Genomic DNA, 22,166 nt, shown 5'->3' on the forward strand with positions numbered 1-22,166 from the left:
TTATTTTAATTAAATAAATGGGTTCATTCAAATAACTTGTCCCTATGGTATTAATTAAAATTAAAAATATAGTTTTATCTTCGTTTTTATTCATATCAAATGAATATTTTTTAAATATAAACAAATGTTTGCTTGATAAAAAAAGGGAATTTTTATTTGGGAATGAATTTATTATTTAGGTGATAAATAGAACGAATTTATCAACATGTAATGAAATTTACTTTAATTAAATTTGTCCAGAGGGGAGCCACATGGGGAGTTTTATATTTTTGATCACAAGATTTTTCTTGTCATTCAAGTAATAAAGCTTCCACCCATGAATTATTAATATTCAACAAAAAAATATTGTTATGAATGAAATGAAATGGAATGAATGAAAAAAAGTAGACGAACAGTTTCATTTTATTGAAATGCGATATTTCAATGGGAGTACTCTTTTATAATTCAAATAATATAATTATTCAATTCTCTTATGGAAATTCAACAATTTATAAAATATAAAGACATTTCAAAATTTTGATCTCCTTAGACCCGGTTGCACCAGCTCCGGGTGACGAAAACGTCAGATAAGAAAAAAAGTAAATTTGGATATTCGATGAATTATTTTACCAGGGAGAGTATCTCAAATTTATCCCAGGAACAAAAAATAAAATTTAATCCGAAGGTTAAATCAGTGTTAATTCAAATGGGGCTACAGGATAAATAAAAAATTATTCTTCGGGTCAAATATCGGAAAATTATGAACTCTACGATATAATTGACGCCGAGGTTAAATTTTACCCTGGGGTTTATTTGGATGGTGCAACCGGGCTTTAAAAATGAATATTTCAAAGATTATTCAATGGATCAAGTTCCAATTAAATTATCAAATTTCCTGAAGTTCTATGGATTTATCCCAAAGATCTGATATTTATTCATGGATCATTTACCTGGACTATTAAAAAGTTTAGAATGCTTGCAGGAGTAATTGATCCTCTGTTTGCAATTAGTGGACCTATTGAGCATAGCCTCAATTTGATCGAGATCAGCGTCATAATTGATATCCTGGACGAAGCTGCCAGGCTCCTGGAAGCCGTCTACTGGCGTTGGCAATTCGTTGCTATGTCGAATAACAGTCATTACCCGTCCATCTGGGTAAAATTCACAGGTCACTGGGAATGGGTCCAAGGGACCACTGCCATCAACATCTATTTTAATCTCAGCTCTTTGATGAACGGAATTTTTGTTTTTGTGGGCCTCACATGAGAGGGGGTGCAGAGCTAAAAAATAACAATAAAAATTTTGAATGGACACCAAAAATGAAAATGAAAAATGGAAAAATTGGAAATGAAATCTTCGACGAATGGAAAAATTTATGTCCAAGAATTTTTATGTAAAAAGTCGCAAGAAAATGATTCACGTAGAAAAATCAAAATCTATTTATTTAGTTTTTTCATCAAATGTTTATTGAAAAATCATTGCACTGTTGACTGGCATAATCTTCTATGGAAATTTGCGCAAAAAACGAATACAATTTTTAATGGATTTTCAATAAAATTTCTCAGAGAAAGTTCTGGGTTTTACTGATGAATTTTAATAAAAATTAAAAATTCAAGAGAAAAATCATCTCGAAGGAAATTCTATTTAATTTCTACTGCAATTTGAGAAGAATTGTCTTGGTAATTCTACTAATATTTTGCGATTCTCAACAAATTTGGATTTTTCCACATAATTTGTTTATTAAATTTTGTTCTACTAAAATTCTTGACATTAATTTGAAATCCTTAACTTTTAATTTAAGAGAAAAATCTAGTCCTTCTCGAAGGAAATTCTACTAGTATTTCGCCATTCTCCACAGATATTTTCTCGATAAACTCAACAGACTTTAATTTTTCCCCATAATTTATTTATCAATTTTTTTTTGCAAAAATTCTTGGCATTAATTCTCAATTTTCCCTATTTAACATTATCAGTCACGTGAAGAATGAAAAAAGTCGATAAAAATAAATAAAATAAGCATTCTCTCCCCCAACTAAATATTTATTATACTCACACGTATGACAAACAGCTCCAGCATACCCCGTGCTGCTGCAGTCGCACGAGAACTCATCGGAATTCTGCCTGCATATCCCCCCATGTTTACAAGGATTAGGATTGCACCGATCGAGCATCTGACAGGCATCAAAGACAATCTCATTTTTGCAGCAGAAATCGTCATCCCTCCAGTCACCGGGGGCCTTGACATTCCCATCAATGCTGATCTGCCTCATGCACCCGACAAACCCCACATTCGGCCCCATCCCCGAAATCCCCCCGCCAATCAAATAAACGGGCCCAGTGCTCATCTCCAAGACCCTCTTGGTCCTCATAGGTCTCCCATCGACATTCAAAACAATGCTATTCTTGCCAACAGTGAGAACAACCTGGTGCCACTTCCCATCATCGAACCTCTCCTCGAAGTTGTCTAAAATGGCAGTGGGACTTCCCTTGGTCTCGATCTGAACCTTGATCTTCCCATCTTCCAAGAACATTTTCACGTACCCTGGGGTCGTGAACTGATGGAAGAGGAGCATTCCCCTGGCCTCGTAAGTGCGAAAAGCCAGTGACACATTCAGGAAAAGAGCGCTCTCGTACCCCTTGATCCTGACGTAAGTCCTCGGTTTCAAAAACGTCACAGGAATAATTTGTGGCTGAGGACAACTGTAAATGGTGTTGATCCTGTGGTACCTCAGGTTCTCCCCAGTGGCCTCAGCGTCCTTCAGTTCCCTGAATAAATTAGTCTTATTCAAGTGGAGATTCTCAATGCAGCCGGAGAAATTCTGAGTGACAACGAGTCCCTCTTGCACATTGGGTACCCCTCCAACGAAGAGCTCCCTATTGAGATCCAATCGATGAAATTCCCCCTTTATCCGGCCCTTCACTATGACCCTGTCCACCGAGAATGCTATGTTTTTTCTATTCCTGGAAATAAGTACATCGTGCCACATGTTATCGTCGAGAAGACTCCCAACGGAGAGGCTTGTCGTTATTCCAGATCCCAGATCGATGTTCAACAGCATTCTATTGTCACGTAATTGCACTGCTATGAAATCCCCCTGGCTGCCGCGCGAGTAGAGGAGGACACCGTCAGCATTGTTCGTCTTGAAACGAAAACGTATTGAGTGACGATCGGTTTCAATCGGCTCACGCAGGAGGTCCAGTCGCACGAGGGAGGTGCCGTGAAACGATATTACGTCGGCATCTGTGGAAATTGAGTTGGAGTTTTGAGTCTTTTGGGGGGAAATTTTTTGGGAGGGCGATGCTGCGCTGGGGATGCATTGAGGTAATCGATTTTTCGGGGGAGGGGTTCTTACAGCCGGAGAAATGACGCATTTAAGGAAAATGAAAGGTTTTTAGGATATTTTAGACTCGTTTCAATAATAGTTTTGCTGGAAATTCGCGAACTCGTTTGTTTAAGAGAATGGGCATGGTTTTTGTTATGCACTGAGGGAAATAAAATAACGTGCGGATTTTTTGGGGGAGGAGAAATAACGCATTTAAGTAAAAGGAAAGTTTTTTAGGATATTTTATGATCGTTTCAACAATAGTTTTGCTGGAACTTCGTAAACTCATTTGATTAATAGAATGGGGATGGCTTTTATTACGCACTGTTAGAATTATTTTGAAATTTCATGGAACACATGATAGTAATTCTCATGACAGTGACATTGAATCGGATTTAGGTGAAAAATGGTTATGACATTTCAAGTTTTAGGTAGGGTAAGTTACCCAGTAGATGGACGCTGCCCTACAGATGGACGAGGTACTTTTGGATAGGAAATTATGCAAAAAAATAGTCCAACGTGCATCGTTGCTTTGAATTTTCACTAAATGTTGTGATTTTCAACCCTTGAATGGCGATTTTTTTTGATCAATTGCTAAAAAACAAATGTCCATCTACTGGGCGGTTTTCTTAGGCGTTCAACTATTGGGCAGTTTACCCTAGAATTCAAAGAAATTCATGAGTTTTCAGTGGGGGTAAGCTACAAGTTTCCCAACTTCATTGAATTTTTAACGGAACATGAATATTCAGCAACAAAAGGACATGAATTTCCAATTTATCCCTGAATTTTCTGAATTCTCACGGAATAATTTAACTGAAAAATCTAGTATTCTATTGATTTTCGGATCATTTGAAGCGGAAATTAAGCGAAAAATAAAAATTCATAAACTGATATTTACTCGAATGAAAAGGTTTAATTCAACTGAAATAAATAATTTATTCATTCCTAATAAATTATGTGTTAGAATCAAATGAATCGATTTAGTCAATTCAAATAAAGTTCATTTAATTCATTAAGCAACTATATTAAAAGCATTTCTCTGGGTGCAATTGGGTTAATTTCTACATGTAAATTAGCTTTTGAAAATAGTCAGTTTTATTTTGTTCTTAATTCTGGTAAATAAAAAATTCTACTGGACTGAGATTAATGAAGTGCAATTATTGTAACAAAAATGGAAATGAATCTTTGAATTAACATCAACAGTCAGTCGTTCAAATAATTGAATATCAGTGACAATTTAGTATAAAACTGCTCACTTGACTTCAACGGATGATCTCTCTGAATTTCCAATACGATTTTCCTTCAAAATACACAAATCCAGAGTTACGACTATTTGTTCTAAAGTGCATTGCTTCTCTCGCGTTAAAAACCTCTATAAAAATCCCCTATCTACGAACGACATGAGGAAAACCGTCCGTTAATTCAACGAATAATGTCCCAGGGCATTCGAAGATTTAACGACTGAATTTTTACGACAATTCTGACATCTCAATAAATTACAGTTGAATTACATTGAATTGATGATTCCCAACTGCGTTACTCTCAGCACAACGTATTTTCACATCTCTGGCGTTTCTTACCTTCCATTTTATTCCTATAGCCTCATTAATAAAGAAACATTGTCAAAAAAAATCATCGTAAATTGTGAAAAATGTAATGTTGATTTATTCGTTTGAAGAATTGACTTTATTCTCATTGTTTGATATTTGGGGCGTATTTTATTGGTTCACCTCCACAAACGACCAGTTGTGAATCACGGTAAATTAGTTAAAAATATTGCTGTGGGGGAGTTGTTACTCACTGTATTCACAGCCATAAAGCTCCAGACGCATTGATATCCTGTCCTGCCACCGTGTCGGATTTATTCGGATCCATTGGGCTATAATAGGCACTTCGAATTTGTTCAGCTTTATCGATTCGGCGTCTGCGTTTCCTTTGAACATCTGGTTGGAAAAGCAACTATTAATCCCACGGGTTTTTCTTGTTACTCCACATTGTTGATTTATCCTATTTGAGTCTTAATTCGACACTCATGCGGTTCGTGTTAGTCTAGCTGCGTATTTTCGGAATTAGTATGAATTAAAAATGATTGTGGAAATGCTGGTGGGATAATTGGACACCCGCAGGGCTTTTGTACCTCATAAAAACTGCGAGCGTGCGCAATTGTTATTTGATTTTATTATTTTGCTATTTTCTTCTTATTTTGTGTATTGCCCGCTGAATGTCACGACATTGTGCATGTTAGTATCAAATACAGAGTTTGTTAGTGCAAATGTGAAGAAAAATGTGATATTCTTAAATTTCTGTATGAATCTTGGAATTTTAATGCACCCTGTGAAATAATGCATTTGAATCAAATCAAACTATGAAAATGAATAAACTCATTAATTTATTTCAATGCAAATGTTTTAATTGTATGAAAGAAATACTTCACTTATTCCGAATAAAGAATTATTACGAATTAATGGATTGATTCCCTCCAACTAATAAATCCTTGCTTTATATTTTATATCGTCCGAAAACAGGAGAGTTGTACATAGTTTTCTATTTTTGGGGGATTTTATATATGAAAGGAATAGATACGGTTCAGATTTTTGTAACAGTATTCGCCCGCATAAACTCACGGAATTGTGCATGTTAGTATCAAATATAAGGTTTGTTAGAGTCAATGTTGAAGAGAAATATGAAGAAAAATATGATATTCACACGTGAAACCCTGGTGCGAGTGCTGTAGAAGCTTGAATTTCCATATGAATTCCGAAATTTTAATGCACATAGAGAAATAATGCATTTGAATAAATTAAAACTTTGAAAATGGATAAATTCATGAATTTATTTCAATGCAAATGGTTTAATTGTATGAAATAAATAGTTCATTCATACCAAATAAAGAATTATTAATTATTTAAGAATTTTTTTTTTCTGTTAATGAATTTATTTTCTTCGCTGTCTGAATAATGATTTCATTTCTAACTAATAAATTTCTATTTTATCGTCGAAAATAAATAAATTCCGTTTATGTGATTTTTGTAAAAAGCATCAAGCATTCGTCCGCATAAAGTCACGGAATTGTGCATGTTAATATCAGATATAGAGTTTGTTAGTGTCAATGTTAAAGAGGAATGTGATATTCCCACGTGAAATCCCGAGACGAGTGCTGTAGAAGCTTCAATGTCCATATGAATTTTGAAATTTTAATGCGCCTAGAGAAAGTGCCCCCGAAATTATTTAGTTTTGCCAATAACACAGTTTTCAGCAAGAAAATTGTAGTTTTCTCTTGAAATTATCAACATGCACTAGATAAAACCGGAGTCTCGTATAATTCTCTGTAGAATAAATCTATTTACCTGCAAGACATATAAATGTTTCACGAGAACAGTTACTACTACGAAAATTATCATGTTTTGAAGATATAATTTTTCGGCAGAACTAATTTATTCTCTCAGTGTGAACAATAAAAAAATATTCTTATTGGCCTCCTTTTCACTGCAGACAAGAGAAGAAAATAAACGCGTGACACATTTTGGCCGTCCCCTTTTTATTATAGAGGTAACAAACACGTTCGCATCATCATAGCATGTCCTGATGCTTTAAAGATTCATTATGTGACAACGCGAAAAAATTACTGAATGGATTTTCCCTGTCACGTTAAAAGTAATGATATTGAGTGGATGATCACGTGATACCCCAATGAACATGGATCAACGGCGGAAAATCCCTGAACCAGTACCTCTTCAACGCCGTCCTGACTCTCATAACTAGTCCAGGCGTTGCCATCGTCAGAATACTCCACAATATACTCAGTAATGAATTCATTCGTCTTCGCCCGTCCACGTGTTGCAATACTCCTTATCTCACATCTCTCCCCCAAGTCCACAGTAAGATGCTGATTGTAAGAATTGTCTTCTGGTGTCCAAGCACCATACCCTGGAATACCCAGTGCCCAATGCCCGTGTGTATGAGGAAGAGGAGAAGTTTATATGCATGGGGTGGATCAGATGGAAAATAAATTGCATTCATCCCATCTTTTTTGAAAATAAATAATGAATTTATTCCAAATAATCCGTCAGTAGTTCGTCAATTCATCTGACAATTCGTTAGAAAATCCACTCTTTAGTGTCTCGAATTTTTAATTGAAAAGACTCATTCGAATGATTCAGTTATTTCAACTGGAACAATCCTTTCAAGACGAAGTGCTGGATTTTTTAAAGTATATCTCGAAACCTAGGGGAGGTAGGGGAAATTTTATAAGGACCTTTTTTGTAGAGAAAAACAAGAGCTACAAAAAAGGTCATTACAAAAAATTTTCTGTCCCTCGTAGATTCCGAGATATTCTGAAAAAACTGATCTTCACTCTTTCCTTATTCATTTATTTTCCATCATCACCAGTTATTATTCTTATCTACAAGTACGAAAAAATACAATCGAAAACCTAGTGAACTTGATATGAAATTCTATTAGTTTCTCGCCGATTCTATAGAAAATCAACAATTTTTCCACACGCCTTTTTAAAAGAAACATTTAATGGAGAAAAATCAATTTCGATTTTTGTATACAATTCACATTATCAAGATAAATTTATTTCTAGAAAATAAATTATCCAATTTTTTTGTAAACAAGCCGATGAAATTCTGCAGAAAAAATCTTGACAGAATGAATTGTTCGATTTTTCTTATAAAAAATTTTCCATTTTTTCCATTTGTACTTTTGTACACAAAAAACGCAGAAAAGCTGTGGAATTTTCACCAGTACTCCAATAGAATTCCCCAAGACTTAAATATTTCAACTCAATTTTTCGCACATGTATTTAAACTCCAATTCATAAATAAACAGATCCAAAGAATCTACTTTCTACTCCAGAAAACAAGCGAAAGTGACGTAATAAAATTTTCATGCACTACTCATTCCACATGGCAATGCTACGGAATTTGTTAGTCATACTCTAGTCATAAAATTTTCCAGAAATTCTCGAGATACATTCACTCATGCTCGCTCCGCAGCTGTGGGTAACACATATCGTGAAAATGTTTGTCCTCATTCTTTGTTACAAAATCCAATAGTCCTCAATATGTCCTCAGTGATTAAATAAAATAAACTCGTGAATTAATAAAAGGACTTTGGATACCAATAGATTACCTTGGGGTATCCTCCTTCTTCCTTGACGTCGACATAGTCGAGGTCATTGGTCCCGTAGCTGATAGAATACTCCGTAACGTATTCTCCGAGGTTTTTACGTCCCTGGGTCGCAATAGCTACGACGTTCATTAACTGACCCAGGTCGATTATCAGGTATTGATAGCTATCAGAGCTGCCTGATGTCCATGCTTTCTCGCCTAGCCGACAACAATGTTACTTACTCATGCATGCAACTCAAATGTAACTTCTTATTTTTTATCATTGAATTTCAGGAATTTTTTGGATCATTATTTGTCGACTTTTGTTTTCAAGTTGAGAGATTCAGTGCGAAGTGGTTTTATATTTCTTACTTTTGTTAAAGAGTGGGGGTGATTTATTGACGAGAAGAACAGAATATGAATATCTTTTTGTTTCGTTTTCATGCGCGAAACTCAGTAATTCGTCCTGATTGAGATTTCATTTATCATGTATTTTGAATAATTTTATAGATTTCAGGTTTTTTAATTTTCGGTTTTTTCACTATTGGAATGAATGTTGTTTTCCATTTTCTGATTTCAAATGAAAGCATTGAATTTGTGAAATACGAAATTTCCAATTTTTTGTGTTAGGATAACTAATTTTTACCTGAAAGGTAAAAAATTTCAACGGTCGAGCAATGTTGACTGTCAGTGTTGGGACAATGTTGACTGCCAACGTTCGAACAATGTTGAATTCAATGATTCATTGAATTCAATTAAATTTCATCGTCATAGAAATTTCATTCGGAAGCAAATTGTGAATTTATCAGGAAAAATATATTGACTATATTGTAACGAAATTTCCACTCGTTTCGATTTCGACATATGTAGATTCTGAATTCTAAAAAATCATGAAAATTCCCCGGTTTTCCAGAAAATTCTCGACCTTTCTAGAAAATCGATCAATCGAAACATTTTGGAAAGTGGAAGGAAATTGATCAAAGATGCGAAATTATGAATTGATTTTCATTTTTCATTCATCTTTATCATCAGTTGCGTTTTTTTATATGTATCATTCATTTTTATCATGGATTTATGAGTTTATGGAATTTGGAAATGGCATAATGGTCTGGAGGAGTACGAATTCATTTGATATGAATGCAAGCGATCTGAATAATAATTCAATTCCAAATATCTTTGATTTAATGCTTAAAGCTATCTAACATTTCTAAAAAATTTCGAAATTTTTTGAAAAAATATTAAAAAACAAAAGATGATTTTGATGTAGTCCTTGAATTTTTAACTAAAATTTCAAGGACTTCGATACTGAAAATTCACAATCCGATAAGAAAATGAATGGAAACTGTAGATTTTAGCTCAATTACTTGACTGAAATAAACAGAATAAATTAATAAATTATCTCACTGTCTCGTATGAAAACCCTTTTACCACTAATACAGTAAAAATGATGCTGTTGTCTTCACATTCACCCTCCCAAAAACATCATCAAATCAGTTTCATTTCCCACTTCGCTACTGAATAAACCCCTCAAATCTTCAAAATTTCAAAACCCCCTAATCATTACATCAACAATCCTCGACAAAATCATAGAACCCATCTCTCACAAGAGAGCCTCCAAAAAATCCATGAGCTAACACAATGCCCTACACTACACGTAAAGCACATGGCGAACGTAAATGCACTAGGGGATCCGAGCTAATCAAGGTAACAACAGGGTAGTCATTAGGGGATTCAACACAATAGCCGACACAGGCTCTTTTTTATCCGAGCCCTTCAACAACCCTCCAATAATGACCATGTTTGCACGTTATAAGTATTCGTTTTATTCACCCACTGACCGTCTTGCGTACAATCGTGTGAACCACAAACGAATCATCAAAGTTATAAAAAAATCATAGTAATTTTTCCACATCAACCACATCACCACTAAAATTATGTACATCGTCGCCTGTTAAGGCCTCTCAGTCTTCCCAAAATAATTCTTGCAGAAGTCGTCGTCCTCCGCATGCAGCGGAACCGCAAATTTCACCAAATCCTCAAACGTCATCATAACGAAATGGTTATTCTCATGGGGACCTTCTCCCTTTCCAATCTCCAATGCAACTGCAACGCAGTGATCGGAGTCAATCATAGTTTCCTCAAAAACCCAATTCCGTTGAACTCCTCTCTCATATAGAATCGTATCGCTAACCACCTTATCACTTCTCAAATCTGACTGCGTTTGGAAATCCAATTCCCTCAAGTCCACAGTTATTCCGACGCTGAGAGCCTTAACATAAGATTCTTTGAGTGCCCAATGCCGGCAGAACATGGCTATTTGTTTGGATTCCGGGGTACCAGGCGCTCCCCTGATCTCATTCCACTCTGAGGACGAGAAGTTTCGGTTCATTATTCGAAAGAACTCGGGAAGGGCTTTTCCTCCGGAGTATTCAAGCTTCATGACGTCAACACCAATCTTCAGATCTTCTGATTCACCGGCTAAGACCGTGTAATTACCTTGGTGGGAGACGTTGAAGCTGACGGGTATCGACGGATTCTTGAGGATCGGTCTTCCCGTAGTTTCGTCTCTCATTAGTTCAATTTTATCGTAGGGAATCTTCGTGAAGTCATTTATGAACTTTCTCATCAAGAGACGACCTATTAGTGAGGCTGTCAAGTCTTTCCGGAAGACAAACTTCGCTAGTCTCGCCTTCTCCTCCAATTGAAGACAGGAAATGGCGAGTTTTAAGTCCTTTTCGGATGGGGACCACTCCCCCCAGTTGAAGGCCCATCTCACACTCGTCTTCGTCATCTTAATGACTGTATTCGTTTTTATCATCAAGTGGTCCTTCAGCTCTATTTGTTTTAGTGACTCACTGCTGGACTTCGGTCATGCACCCGAGTTTCAGTTGGACGTAATTTAATTTGATTCAATTTATTGGTGGGAAACTGCCGACAGGTCTGATTCTCAGATCATTCAGTGGAATAGCTTATTGCCAGATTTGATTTCATAAGTCGATTTAGTGTGATTGATTGGTGATGATTCCTAGAATCAAGGGGAAACGTTTTCCTTCCTGGGAATAATCAACAGTCACCTGAAGCAAAGAGATGATCTGACTCATTCTCTGACTGTCTCGATATTCGGAATTTTGTGAGGATTATTTGCTGATTTCATTTTAAAGCGGAGAGGTTCAGGACGAAGTAGTTTGGACTTTTGACTTTTTTTTGACAGAAAAATATCTTTGATTTGAGGCTTGAAATTACACGGTTCGAAATTTTGGGGTCGAATTCCCCATACACTTCTTGGAAATTTTTATCAAATGAAAATGCCACTAAAATTTTGAAGAATTAATGGAAATTTATGATTTTATGAAGAAATCAATGGAAATAGTAGAATTTTACGAAAACATCAACGGAAACTAAATTTCAGTTCAATAATTCCATGAAAATTAATAGAAAACCGGAAAATTCTGGTGAATATATACTTCAATAGAACTTCGACATAATTTAATACTGAATATTCATATTTTTGTTGAAAAGTCAATGATAGTCATCGGTCATGAACCCTCAGAGGCTTCAGTTAGAGATAAGTTGATTCTCAGATCATTTAGTGAAACATCCCATTGTCAGATTTGATTTCATGAGTCAAATTATTGGAATTGATCTTCCTAGAATCACTGGGAAACGTTTCCCTTCCTGGAATTAATCAACAGTCACCTGAAGCAAACAGATGATGATTCATTCTTTGACTGTCTCGATACTCGAAATTTTTTGAGGATTATTTGTTGATTTCATTTTCAAATTGGGAGTTTCAGGGCGAAGTGGTTTGCATTTTTTACTTCTTTTAATGAGAGAAATACCTTTCATTTGAGGCTGGAAATTACACGGTCCGAAATTGTGGGCTGAAATTCCCTGTACACGTCTTAACTTTTATGAAAAAATCAATGCCAACTGTAAATTTCAGTTCAATTATTCCATCAACATTAATAGAAAACAAGAAAATTCTGGTGAATATATCCTTGAACTTTGAATTCAATTCAACTTCAACATAATTTAGAACTCAATATTCATATTTTTGTTGAAACGTCAATGACAGTCTCCATCATGAACCCTCAGAGGTTTCAGTTAAAGATAATTTGATTTTCAGGTCGTTTAGTGAAACATCCTATTGTCAGATTTGATTTCATGAATGGAATTATTGTGATTGATCGTTGAAACGTTTTCCTTCCTGGAATTAATCACCAGTCGCCTGAAGCAAACAGATGATCTGACTCATTTTCTGACTGTCTCGATATCCGGAATTTTTCGAGGATTATTTGTTGATTTTTTTTTTTAAGTTGAAACGTTCAGGGCGAAGAGGTTTGATTTGAGGCTTCAAATTACAAAGTTCGAAATTTGGAGCTGAAATTCCGTGTACACGTCTTAAATTTTATGAAAAAATCACTGGCAACTGTAAATTTCAGTTCAATTACTTCATCAAAATGAATAGAAAACAAGAAAATTCTGGTAAACATATTCTTAAACCTTGAATTCAATTCAACTTCAACATAATTTATAACTCAATATGCATATTTTTGTTGAAACGTCAATGACAGTCTCCATCATGAACCCTCAGAGGTTTCAATTAAAGATAATTTGATGTTCAGGTCGTTTAGTGAAACATCCCATTGTCAGATTTGATTTCATGAATGGAATTATTGTGATTGATCATTGAAACGTTTTCCTTCCTGGGATTAATCACCAGTCACCTGAAGCAAACAGATGATTTGTTCCATTCTCCGACCGTCTCCCATTCGCTACTCGAGTCTAGGATTTTCCGGAAGGATTCGTCAGTTGATTTACCGACATTTTTCTAGTATATTCAGTCTTATGATTGTATGAGCAAGTCAGTGGGTCAATGATCTAGAGCATGGGCAATTGCGCGTGGGTGTGGATAAAGAGTTGTTGCCTCTTCCCTCACGTACAATAAGAATGCGAAATCAATCTAAGGTTGTCTAGCTATTCGATTACACAGCGAGCAGATTAACTACCGAATCGACAAATTTAATGAAAATACTTTTAGAGAATTTATGCTATAAAGATAACAGTAGTGTTTCTACGGACAGAATACCACTGCATAAATTGGGGCACGAAGAAGATTCATTTTGAAAAATATAATTACCGTTCAGTTGAGCATCTTTCGCTTCTCTACCGGGCATGTGGGACGTCGCCTTCAGCTGGGCTTTGTGGAGCAGTGGTTGGTTGCATTCATAGTCATCTGAAAATACATCGGGGAATTTATGAATGGGGACTAGGCGAGTTCGGATGGATCTCAGACATGCGAGGTTACCATGACGATGAAACACTGTGTGATCTATAAAATGTAATGACCCACATGGAGCTCTCGTTTCTCTTCACTCGTGGTATCTTGTTTGTGTGGAGGAAAATTCATGGGTCGGTTATTGGGGTAATGGAATTATTTTTTAGGTGAATTGAGGATGTGAGAGATAGGGGTTTTTTGAGGAATAGTGAAGAGGAAACATATTTTCAGATGTTGAGAGGTGATTTTTGGTTCTGAATTGGAATTCGAGATGGAAAAAATGATCGTCATTTTTGGGATCATGTCATATTACCAAAAATCACGGTCATGCGACGCACAACTTTTCTAACTACATCTCGTCTCCTCACGTAGTGGCGCTTCGGTTTCAGTCTTACGCTTATTCGAGATTTTCGAGATATATCGAGATCGATTCCCTTTCTCCTTTTTACGATAGGAAATACTTTGTCAGCTAATTTTTGTCAAACCATAAAATAGAGATGTATACACTTCAGTCTCCGTACAAGATACTAGGACTGAATCCGTGCTAAGTGATACCCCCACTTTCTGGCTTGAATGTTTTTATTTTCGCATTCTCCGTACAAGATACTCGACAAAGGGGCTAGAATCCAGTGGGAATGGAGTTGAGAGACTTTAGAAATTACTGGAAATATATGCATCTAGGATCTGGAACTTAATTCCACATCAATTGAATTTCAAAACCAATGGGCACTCGTTACAGTTAATAAAAAAAATTAAACACATCGGTCAGATAACTTGGGAAAATATCAATTTTTTTACACGTATTGCACCATATGTTTTACGTCCATTTTTGGATGAATAGATAGACAAAACAAAACAAAATTCCACCCAATTTTTATGAAAACCAAAAGTCTAATGAAAGTCTCAACTTGCCTCATAGGCCCCTATTAACAAGCTAACTTATTCCGAATTTTTAGATTGTTATTTTGAAAAGGAATAATACCTTCTAATCAAACATTCGTATTTCACATCAGGAAACGTACTCAAATAATCATAAAAATGGAAATCGCCTAGTATCTTGTACGAAGAATATCAAATCAAAATATTTTCCCCTCTGAGCGCAAGTAAAGTGGGGGATACGTGATTTTCGGAATTTTATTCCCCTACAGTCCCTTGAGGTATCTTGTACGAAGGTTGGACTGTATTCGTCACGCCTTAATTATTCGCTAATAAATCGATGGAATTAAATCTTTGGATAAGAAGTTTGAGTAAATTATTTATTCTATTCTATAGAGTCCTAACGTAATTTGAGGAAGTATTTTTCATTATTCATTTCTCCGAGGGGGTTTTATATGGAAGAGAATTTATGGATTATTTATTGAGGTTATTTATAGATTATTTTTTGAGGTGGATTTTAGAATGTTAATGGAAAGTTAATATTTAGAAATCATTTATTGAGGGAGATAAGCGAAAATTCATTGGAAATTTTTCACAGCTGAATGAATTCGTTAATTATCTTTTAAAAAGATTTTAAAGGTATTCTTAGAATATTCCGGGAGAGAAATTGTTACGTCAAATGTTTTTCTTACTGAGAATGTACTTTTTTCTTCGATAAAACATTTTTAGAACATGAAATGGAGTAATATCTAGTGGAGTAAAATTAATGCTCTAGAAATATTTCTGAATGTCAGGAACATAATGAAGAGTTTATGAATTTTCTGCAGATATAAAAAAATTTTGCAATTCGATTGAACTTTTATTTTCATCACGTTATGGTTCCACTCACATTTCAAGGAATTTCGTCATTGAAAAGTGACATTTAGATTCAATAATCGATTGAAACTGTAAATTTTAGTTCAACTGTTTCAAAAGAATTAATGGAAATCTGGAACATTTAGATAAAGGTGTTCATCTAAATTAAAATTTTTATTTATTTATTTAAAATTAAATAAATTTTAAAATTATGAAATTTTTATTCATTTACTTAAATCTAAACAAATTGAAAATTCAGCGTAAATTAGTACTGAATATCCACGTTTTAATTGCAAACGCAAGTCAATTGGGAAATCGAAAATTTCGAAATTCGAAATCTTCTTGCTGATCCAAAATTTGAAATTCCATTGAATTTTCAGTGAATTTAAAAATTCCACGATTTTTTCTCCTCCATAAAATTTAACATCGTTATCTTGGAAATTGCTAACAAACTCTCCATAAAGATTTTTGTGTAACATCTTACCGCCTTTACAACAATCCAAATATTCTCCAACGATAAAAAAACTTCGCAAAATCTTTCATTTTCCACGCTTACTACATTTTCTGTCGTTTGATACAGTATTCAAGAAGCCGGAGAAGCTCAATCTCCTAACTCAATAACTGATGAAACAATCCTGACCCATTCACCCATTAAGGGGAGACTACTATGAGTTCTAAAAGTCGCGGGCTATTGGAGTGAGATTTTTCATGCGTTGAAGATCAATTGTAGGTGCTGTTAAGCTCGATCAATCGCCATTAATTGAAGTTTCATTCATCGATTAGTTTTTTAAATTTTCGATTTTTTTTCGAAAATCGGTTGTGCCACGATAACTAAAAAAAGTTCTGAATTGATTGAATGATGGCTTAAAAAATTTGTTCGGATGTCCTTTTGACCGAATTCGAAGATATCTAAATATCTTTTATAGTTTTGTATAGACCACAATAAATTCAACCTTTTTCAATCATAAAATTTGTCAATTAAATTAAGGGTGAAAAATTTGAAAAAAATCATGTACATTTAGCGTCATTAAAATTACATATTGCACAGAATTATCATTTTCTTCAACATTCATTATTTACAAATAAATAATGGAAATAGTTTAAACTTTTATAAACCTTATTTTTTTAGGCTGAAAATCGATTTCTGGTGAAATTCTAAATATGGATAAATTTGTTACAATTCCGAACAAATGATTTTTATGGTGGAAAATTGATTGTTTATAAATTATTCACAGAAAATGCTTGTAATTTTCGAAAATTGCAATTTTTGAATTACTTCCGCCTAAATTAAAATTTCTATTTTTTTTTTCAATTTTTTTCTAACGGTTTAACATTGAGATTCAAATCCAGATCTGCAGAGTTTAAATAATAAAATCATTGTAAAATCTCCGGAAATTTAGGGTCACGTTCAAATGAAAGCTCTGACGTTGGACTACAAAAGTAGAAAGACATTTCGCTGGCGAAAAAATAGCCAAAGACTTGGATATCCGCAAGAAGATTCGCAAAACGACTTGTCGCCAGAAAAACAGAAACAATCTCCAAAACATCCTTCAAAAAATCCTCTTCTCTCAATAAAAAAAGCAACAAAATCACGACATGATGGGCTTGGTCTGAGGACTCACGCTCGCACTCATCACGCAGTGATTCATGAAAAAATCTTATGAATGACACCAACAGACTCATTAATAAACATTATCTGTACTCACATGAGGTTATTGGCGCAGCGATGGCCGTTAAAATGTATCCGAGGCACAAAATTTTGTTCATTGTACCATCTCTCGAGTTCACTTTGTTATCGCGGAGTCGAAGCGTCACTGATATCTGAGAAAAACTTTTTTTTATTGAGATGAAACCTTCCCCGCGATGGTAGGACGCTCATCAGCGAATGAGGGAATGCAATGGGGGGTGAGTGATCGGATGGAGAACCGGCTCCCGCCTGGGGAGAGTCGTCATAAACACCCGGGACGCCATCTGTTGGGTTATTCGGCACTCGTCAGCTGACAGCAGCGTTCGAATCTCCCGCGCGGGTGCAACTACACACATGATCACCCGGTGAGACATTTAAAAAAAATTATTGAATTTTTTAAATTGATTTTTGATGAGTATGGAGAAATTTGCATTTTGAATTTGGCGGTTTGGCTCCATTTTTGGACTGCGTTCCAATATGGCGGCAGTCGGCGTTGGGGGTTCGTGTGGGCGCGTGTTCTCGCCGGTTTTCTCCAGTATTTTCGGAGTTTCTGAGGATTTTTATTGATGAATTAGTGAGTGTATTGATTGTTAATGATGTTTGAATAGTTTAAAGTCATATATGGACGTGAAAATCAGTGAAATGAACGGGAAATCATGTTTTGTGTCAATGACTGAAGGTGGCCGGCGTGGGCACATGTTTTGGCGGTTTTTTCTGGTACGTTTGGGGTTTTTTATCGAATTTTATTGACAAATGAAAGTTTGTGGTGATTGACAACGATGATTTGACGGCTTGAAGTCACAGTCTGATATAAATATCAGTGACATGGGATGGAAATCATGTTTTGTTATTGAAGATGGCCGGCGTGAGCACTTGTTTTGGCAGTTTTTTCTGGTAATTTTGGGGGTTTTTTTACCGATTTTTATTGATAAACGAGTGTTTGTGGTGATTGACAATGATGATTTAACGGGTTGAAGTGACAGTTTAATGTAATTATCACAGAAAAATGATGGAAATCATGTTTTGTGTCAGTTACTGAATATGGTCCAAGGGGCCACACGTGTTTTTGTTGTTATTTTCTGTTATGTCCAGTGTTTTTGAGAACATTTATTGATGAATTAGTAGTTGTATCAATTGTTAATGATGATTCAACGGTTTCCAGTGATTGTTGGACATTAAAATCCGTGAAATGTGAGGGAAATCATTTTTTGTGTCAGTTATACTGAGGATGGCCAGAGTGGATACAGGTTTTGGCGGTTTTTTCTGGAAACTTTGGGGTTTTTTTTACCGAGTTTTATTGATAAACGAGTGTTTGCCGTGACTGACGATGATTTGATGGATTGAAGTGACAATTTGATACAAATATCAGCGGAAAATGGTGAATATCATGGTTTCTACCAGTTACTGAATATGGTTCAAGTGGGCACACGTGTTTTTGTTCTTATTTTCAGTTATTCCCAGTGTTTTTGAGAATTGTTCACCCATAAACAAATTTTATAAAAAACCTAGCGAATTCCCTAGACTATTGTATTGGATTTAGATTAAACTTTCCATTAGTTTTTGGCCGATTCTATTGAAATGTTCAACATAGGAAATATTACATGAGGTATTCCATGTCAAATGAGTCAACAGCTACCCCTCGTCCTCTTGAAACTTGATGGCGATTTTTTCTACGATTAGGGGGGTTGAAAAACTATCTCTCAAATTTTTTCAGATTTTTTTGATAGCCCAGTTCGGAAATATGATTTTTTTCAAATTGTTCCGTTTTTTTGCAATAACTCGAGTTCTACTCATCCGATTTCGATTTATTAGGGGGCAAAATTTTCAATTTTTCAGCACCTACCCAGAAAACAATTTTTGCCAGTGCCAGATCAAATTTAGTAGAACATCGCCAATTTGTCGACAAATTGTCGACATACTGTTTGCTGGGTATAAGAATGTTTTTTTTTTCAATTTTTTCCAATCTTTAGATGCTGAAAATAACGAATTTTCGAAAAAAAAGTTGAAAAACGTGAATTTTGCCAATTACGTCACGGTCGGTTATTTTAATTTTTTTTTTCACTAATTCTTATAATGAAAACGAAAATTTTGAGCCGTCATACATGTTGAGTTCCATCCAGGATCTATTTTTTTTTTAATTTTTTCTTTTTAAAATTGTGAAAATTTGGTGAAAACACTTTAAAACGACTTTAATTACGTATCGAAAAAATATGCAATATATAGGTATATATTTAAATTTACTTCATACTGTTCATAATCAAAGTCAACCAATGACATTTTGGGGTATTTTGACCGAATTCGCGGAATTTTGAGAATTAAAAATCAAAAATAAAATAGATCTAAGACCAAACCCAACATGTATGACGGCTCAAAATTTTTGTTTTAATTATAAGAATTACTGAAAAAAAATTAAAATAATCAAACGTGACGTAATTAGCCAAATTCGTGTTTCAAATTTTTTTTTCGAAAATTCGTTATTTCGAGCATCTAGAGATTGGAAAAAATTTGGACAAAAAACATTCTTATAGGTGGTGAAAAATGGAAAATCTTGATCCCTAATAAATTCAAATTGGATGAGTAGAACTAGAGTTATTGTAAAAAAAACGAACAATTTGAAAAACAAATATCTCCGAACTGGGCTGTCAAAAAAATCTTAAAAAATTTGAGAGATAATTTTTCAAGCCGCCCCATTCGTATAAAAAATTGCCATCAATTTTCAAGAGGGTGAGGGTCAGCCGTTGACTCATTTGGCATAGAACACCTCATATAGAAAACGTCAATAGAATTCGTTTTTTCCACACAATTTACTGAGATATTTTTTTATTGAATTTTCTCGGCAAAAATTTTATGTTTTTTCATTTTATGTTTCTTTCCTTTTCACCAAGAAAAACAAACAAAATTAAAAAATTTAACCCGAGTAAATTCGATTGAAAATATCTCAATAGAATCGACAACTTACAATTAGTGGAAAAAATTATATAGAAAACCGAATTCTATTGACTTTTTCAATAGAAATTTTTTTATTGAACATTTCGATACAATTGGCCAAAAATTAATGGAAAGTTCAATAGAAATCCAATGGCATTGTCTAGGGAATTCACTAGGTTTTTCTATTAAATTTTTTCATACGTCTTATTGATAAATTACTGATTGTGTTAAGTGTTACTGACGATCCAACAATTGTAGCCGCCAATTGGATATAAATATTAGTGGAATATAATAGTAATTATGGTTTTGTGTCAGTGAATATGCAGTGGGCACGCGTTTTTCTCAGTTACGATTAATTCTAGTGTTTTGGAAATTTTTATTAAAACTGATTATGCACGCTACTAAGTTGATACAGCAGCTGTCTTTCATCGAGACCTGTTTTACCGGCTTCCTCTGCACTATTGGCGTCACCCGAGGGTGAGTAATTATTCCTTTCTTTCATCATTCAAACCCACCGCATGCATTGAGTTTTTGAGTAAATACTGGATTTTTAAAATTGGTTGTTGTCGAGAGATGGATAAAAAATTAAGATCACGACTTTATCAATTTTCGAGATCTTCATAGCCATCATATGGTCATGAAAGAGAATTGAATCGCTGCTGATGGATATCCAAGTACTTCGGCTATTTTTTTCCAGTCAAATGTTTTTCCACTTTTGTAGTAGAACATCGGAGCTTTCATTTGAGCTCCATTTGGCACCAAGTTTACTGACATTTTACAATGATTTTATTATTTAAACTATGCAGGTTTGAATTTTAATCTCGATATTGAGCCGTTAGAAAATATTTTAATAATCGAAAAAAAATTAAGTTTATCTTTGGAGGAAGACTGATAAATTATTTTAGAAAGTGCAGTTTTTGAAAATTATTATGAGCATTTTTTACTGCTCATTTACAACCAATCAATTGTAACAAATTTATTTATGTTCAGAATTCGTCCAGAAATCGATGTCATGTCTACGAAATAAGTTTTCTGAAAGTTTAAATAATTTTAGTTATTTATTGGTAAACAACGAATGTTCAAACAAATAACAATTCTGTGCAAAATTTAATTCGAATGACTCTCAATATTTATGATTTTTTCAAATTGTTCTCACGCAATTTAATTGATAAATTTAATCATTGAAAATGACTGAATCTATCATCGTTTTTACTAAGTACCACACTGTAAAATATACTTGGATATCTCTGTGTGTAAAAGATTCGCGGATATTATGATTGAATCACTATTTTTCTTTGTTTGTTGCCCATTTCTTGTTTGTAATTTCGAAAGGAAGAATTTGTTGTGATCTCTTTCTAATGAATTTGAAAATTCCTCTGTATTGTTATGTCCAGTTGGAAAACTCCAATTAAGGAAATACTCAACAAGATAAAAGATAGAGAATCTTTTCGTCTCCACAATTGCTTGCTTATTTCTCCTTGGAATTACTGTTTTGCGGGTGCATTTTCTCCTCCTTATACCTATTTTTTTGATCAATTGTTTCTGTGTTCCTTTATGTTTACTCATTGTTAGCTAATTATATTCCGTTCTCGGGATTTTATATTTCTTTACTCAATACTCCGCAGTTTTTCGTATTCATTCGTCTTCTTTTCTGCACATTCAGCTACTTTTTTCTTCCTATTCAACATCTCTTCTTTGTACTGTACACAGTGGGCTCCTTGAGATTTAATTATCAAGGATGGGGATTCTGTTTGTACAGTTGGATAATGTGAAACTTTTGGATGTACCAACGAAACTCAAATAGGGTTTTCATCTCATGGACTCTATTTCCCATGAATTCTCGGGATTTTATTTTTGTTTCTGTGCTGAAACTAGTAGATACCCATCAGTTATAAAAAATTTTAGCTTCTGGATTAATCGCGAAATTCCTCAAGATTTCTAAAACATTTCAGAGTATTCTGGAACATTCTGGGGTCAAAATATTTTAAGAATTCGGTAGGAATTGATTGGGATTTTTTTAACGATGTTTCCACAGGAGAAAATTAAAAATTTCTGTTGAAATTACTTGTTATCAAATATTTGCATAATAAAAATCTGGGGGTGGCTGTGTCTTTGATACAGCCGTA

At 34.5% G+C, this 22,166-nt stretch overlaps 1 protein-coding gene across 1 annotated transcript in view; it reads right to left on the reverse strand.

Annotated features, from left to right (window-relative positions):
• The window catches only part of LOC107039906 (neurexin-4), a 23,443-nt gene extending 6,147 nt beyond the window's left edge, over positions 1 to 17,296 (reverse strand). Inside the window, exons 1-6 of the mRNA XM_029126131.1 lie at positions 17,132 to 17,296; positions 13,557 to 13,652; positions 7,033 to 7,229; positions 5,104 to 5,245; positions 2,033 to 3,220; positions 930 to 1,259 (exon numbers count right to left, since the gene is read on the reverse strand). Of these exons, the coding sequence (XP_028981964.1) occupies positions 930 to 1,259; positions 2,033 to 3,220; positions 5,104 to 5,245; positions 7,033 to 7,229; positions 13,557 to 13,652; positions 17,132 to 17,192 (2,014 nt within the window). The 5' untranslated portion in view covers positions 17,193 to 17,296. The remainder of the gene's footprint in view (positions 1 to 929; positions 1,260 to 2,032; positions 3,221 to 5,103; positions 5,246 to 7,032; positions 7,230 to 13,556; positions 13,653 to 17,131) is intronic.
• Positions 17,297 to 22,166: the final 4,870 nt, after the last annotated feature.

Source organism: Diachasma alloeum, unplaced genomic scaffold (genome assembly GCF_001412515.2).
Source record: "Diachasma alloeum isolate Michigan unplaced genomic scaffold, Dall2.0 Dall_scaffold_00178, whole genome shotgun sequence".
Lineage (NCBI taxonomy): Eukaryota > Metazoa > Arthropoda > Insecta > Hymenoptera > Braconidae > Diachasma > Diachasma alloeum.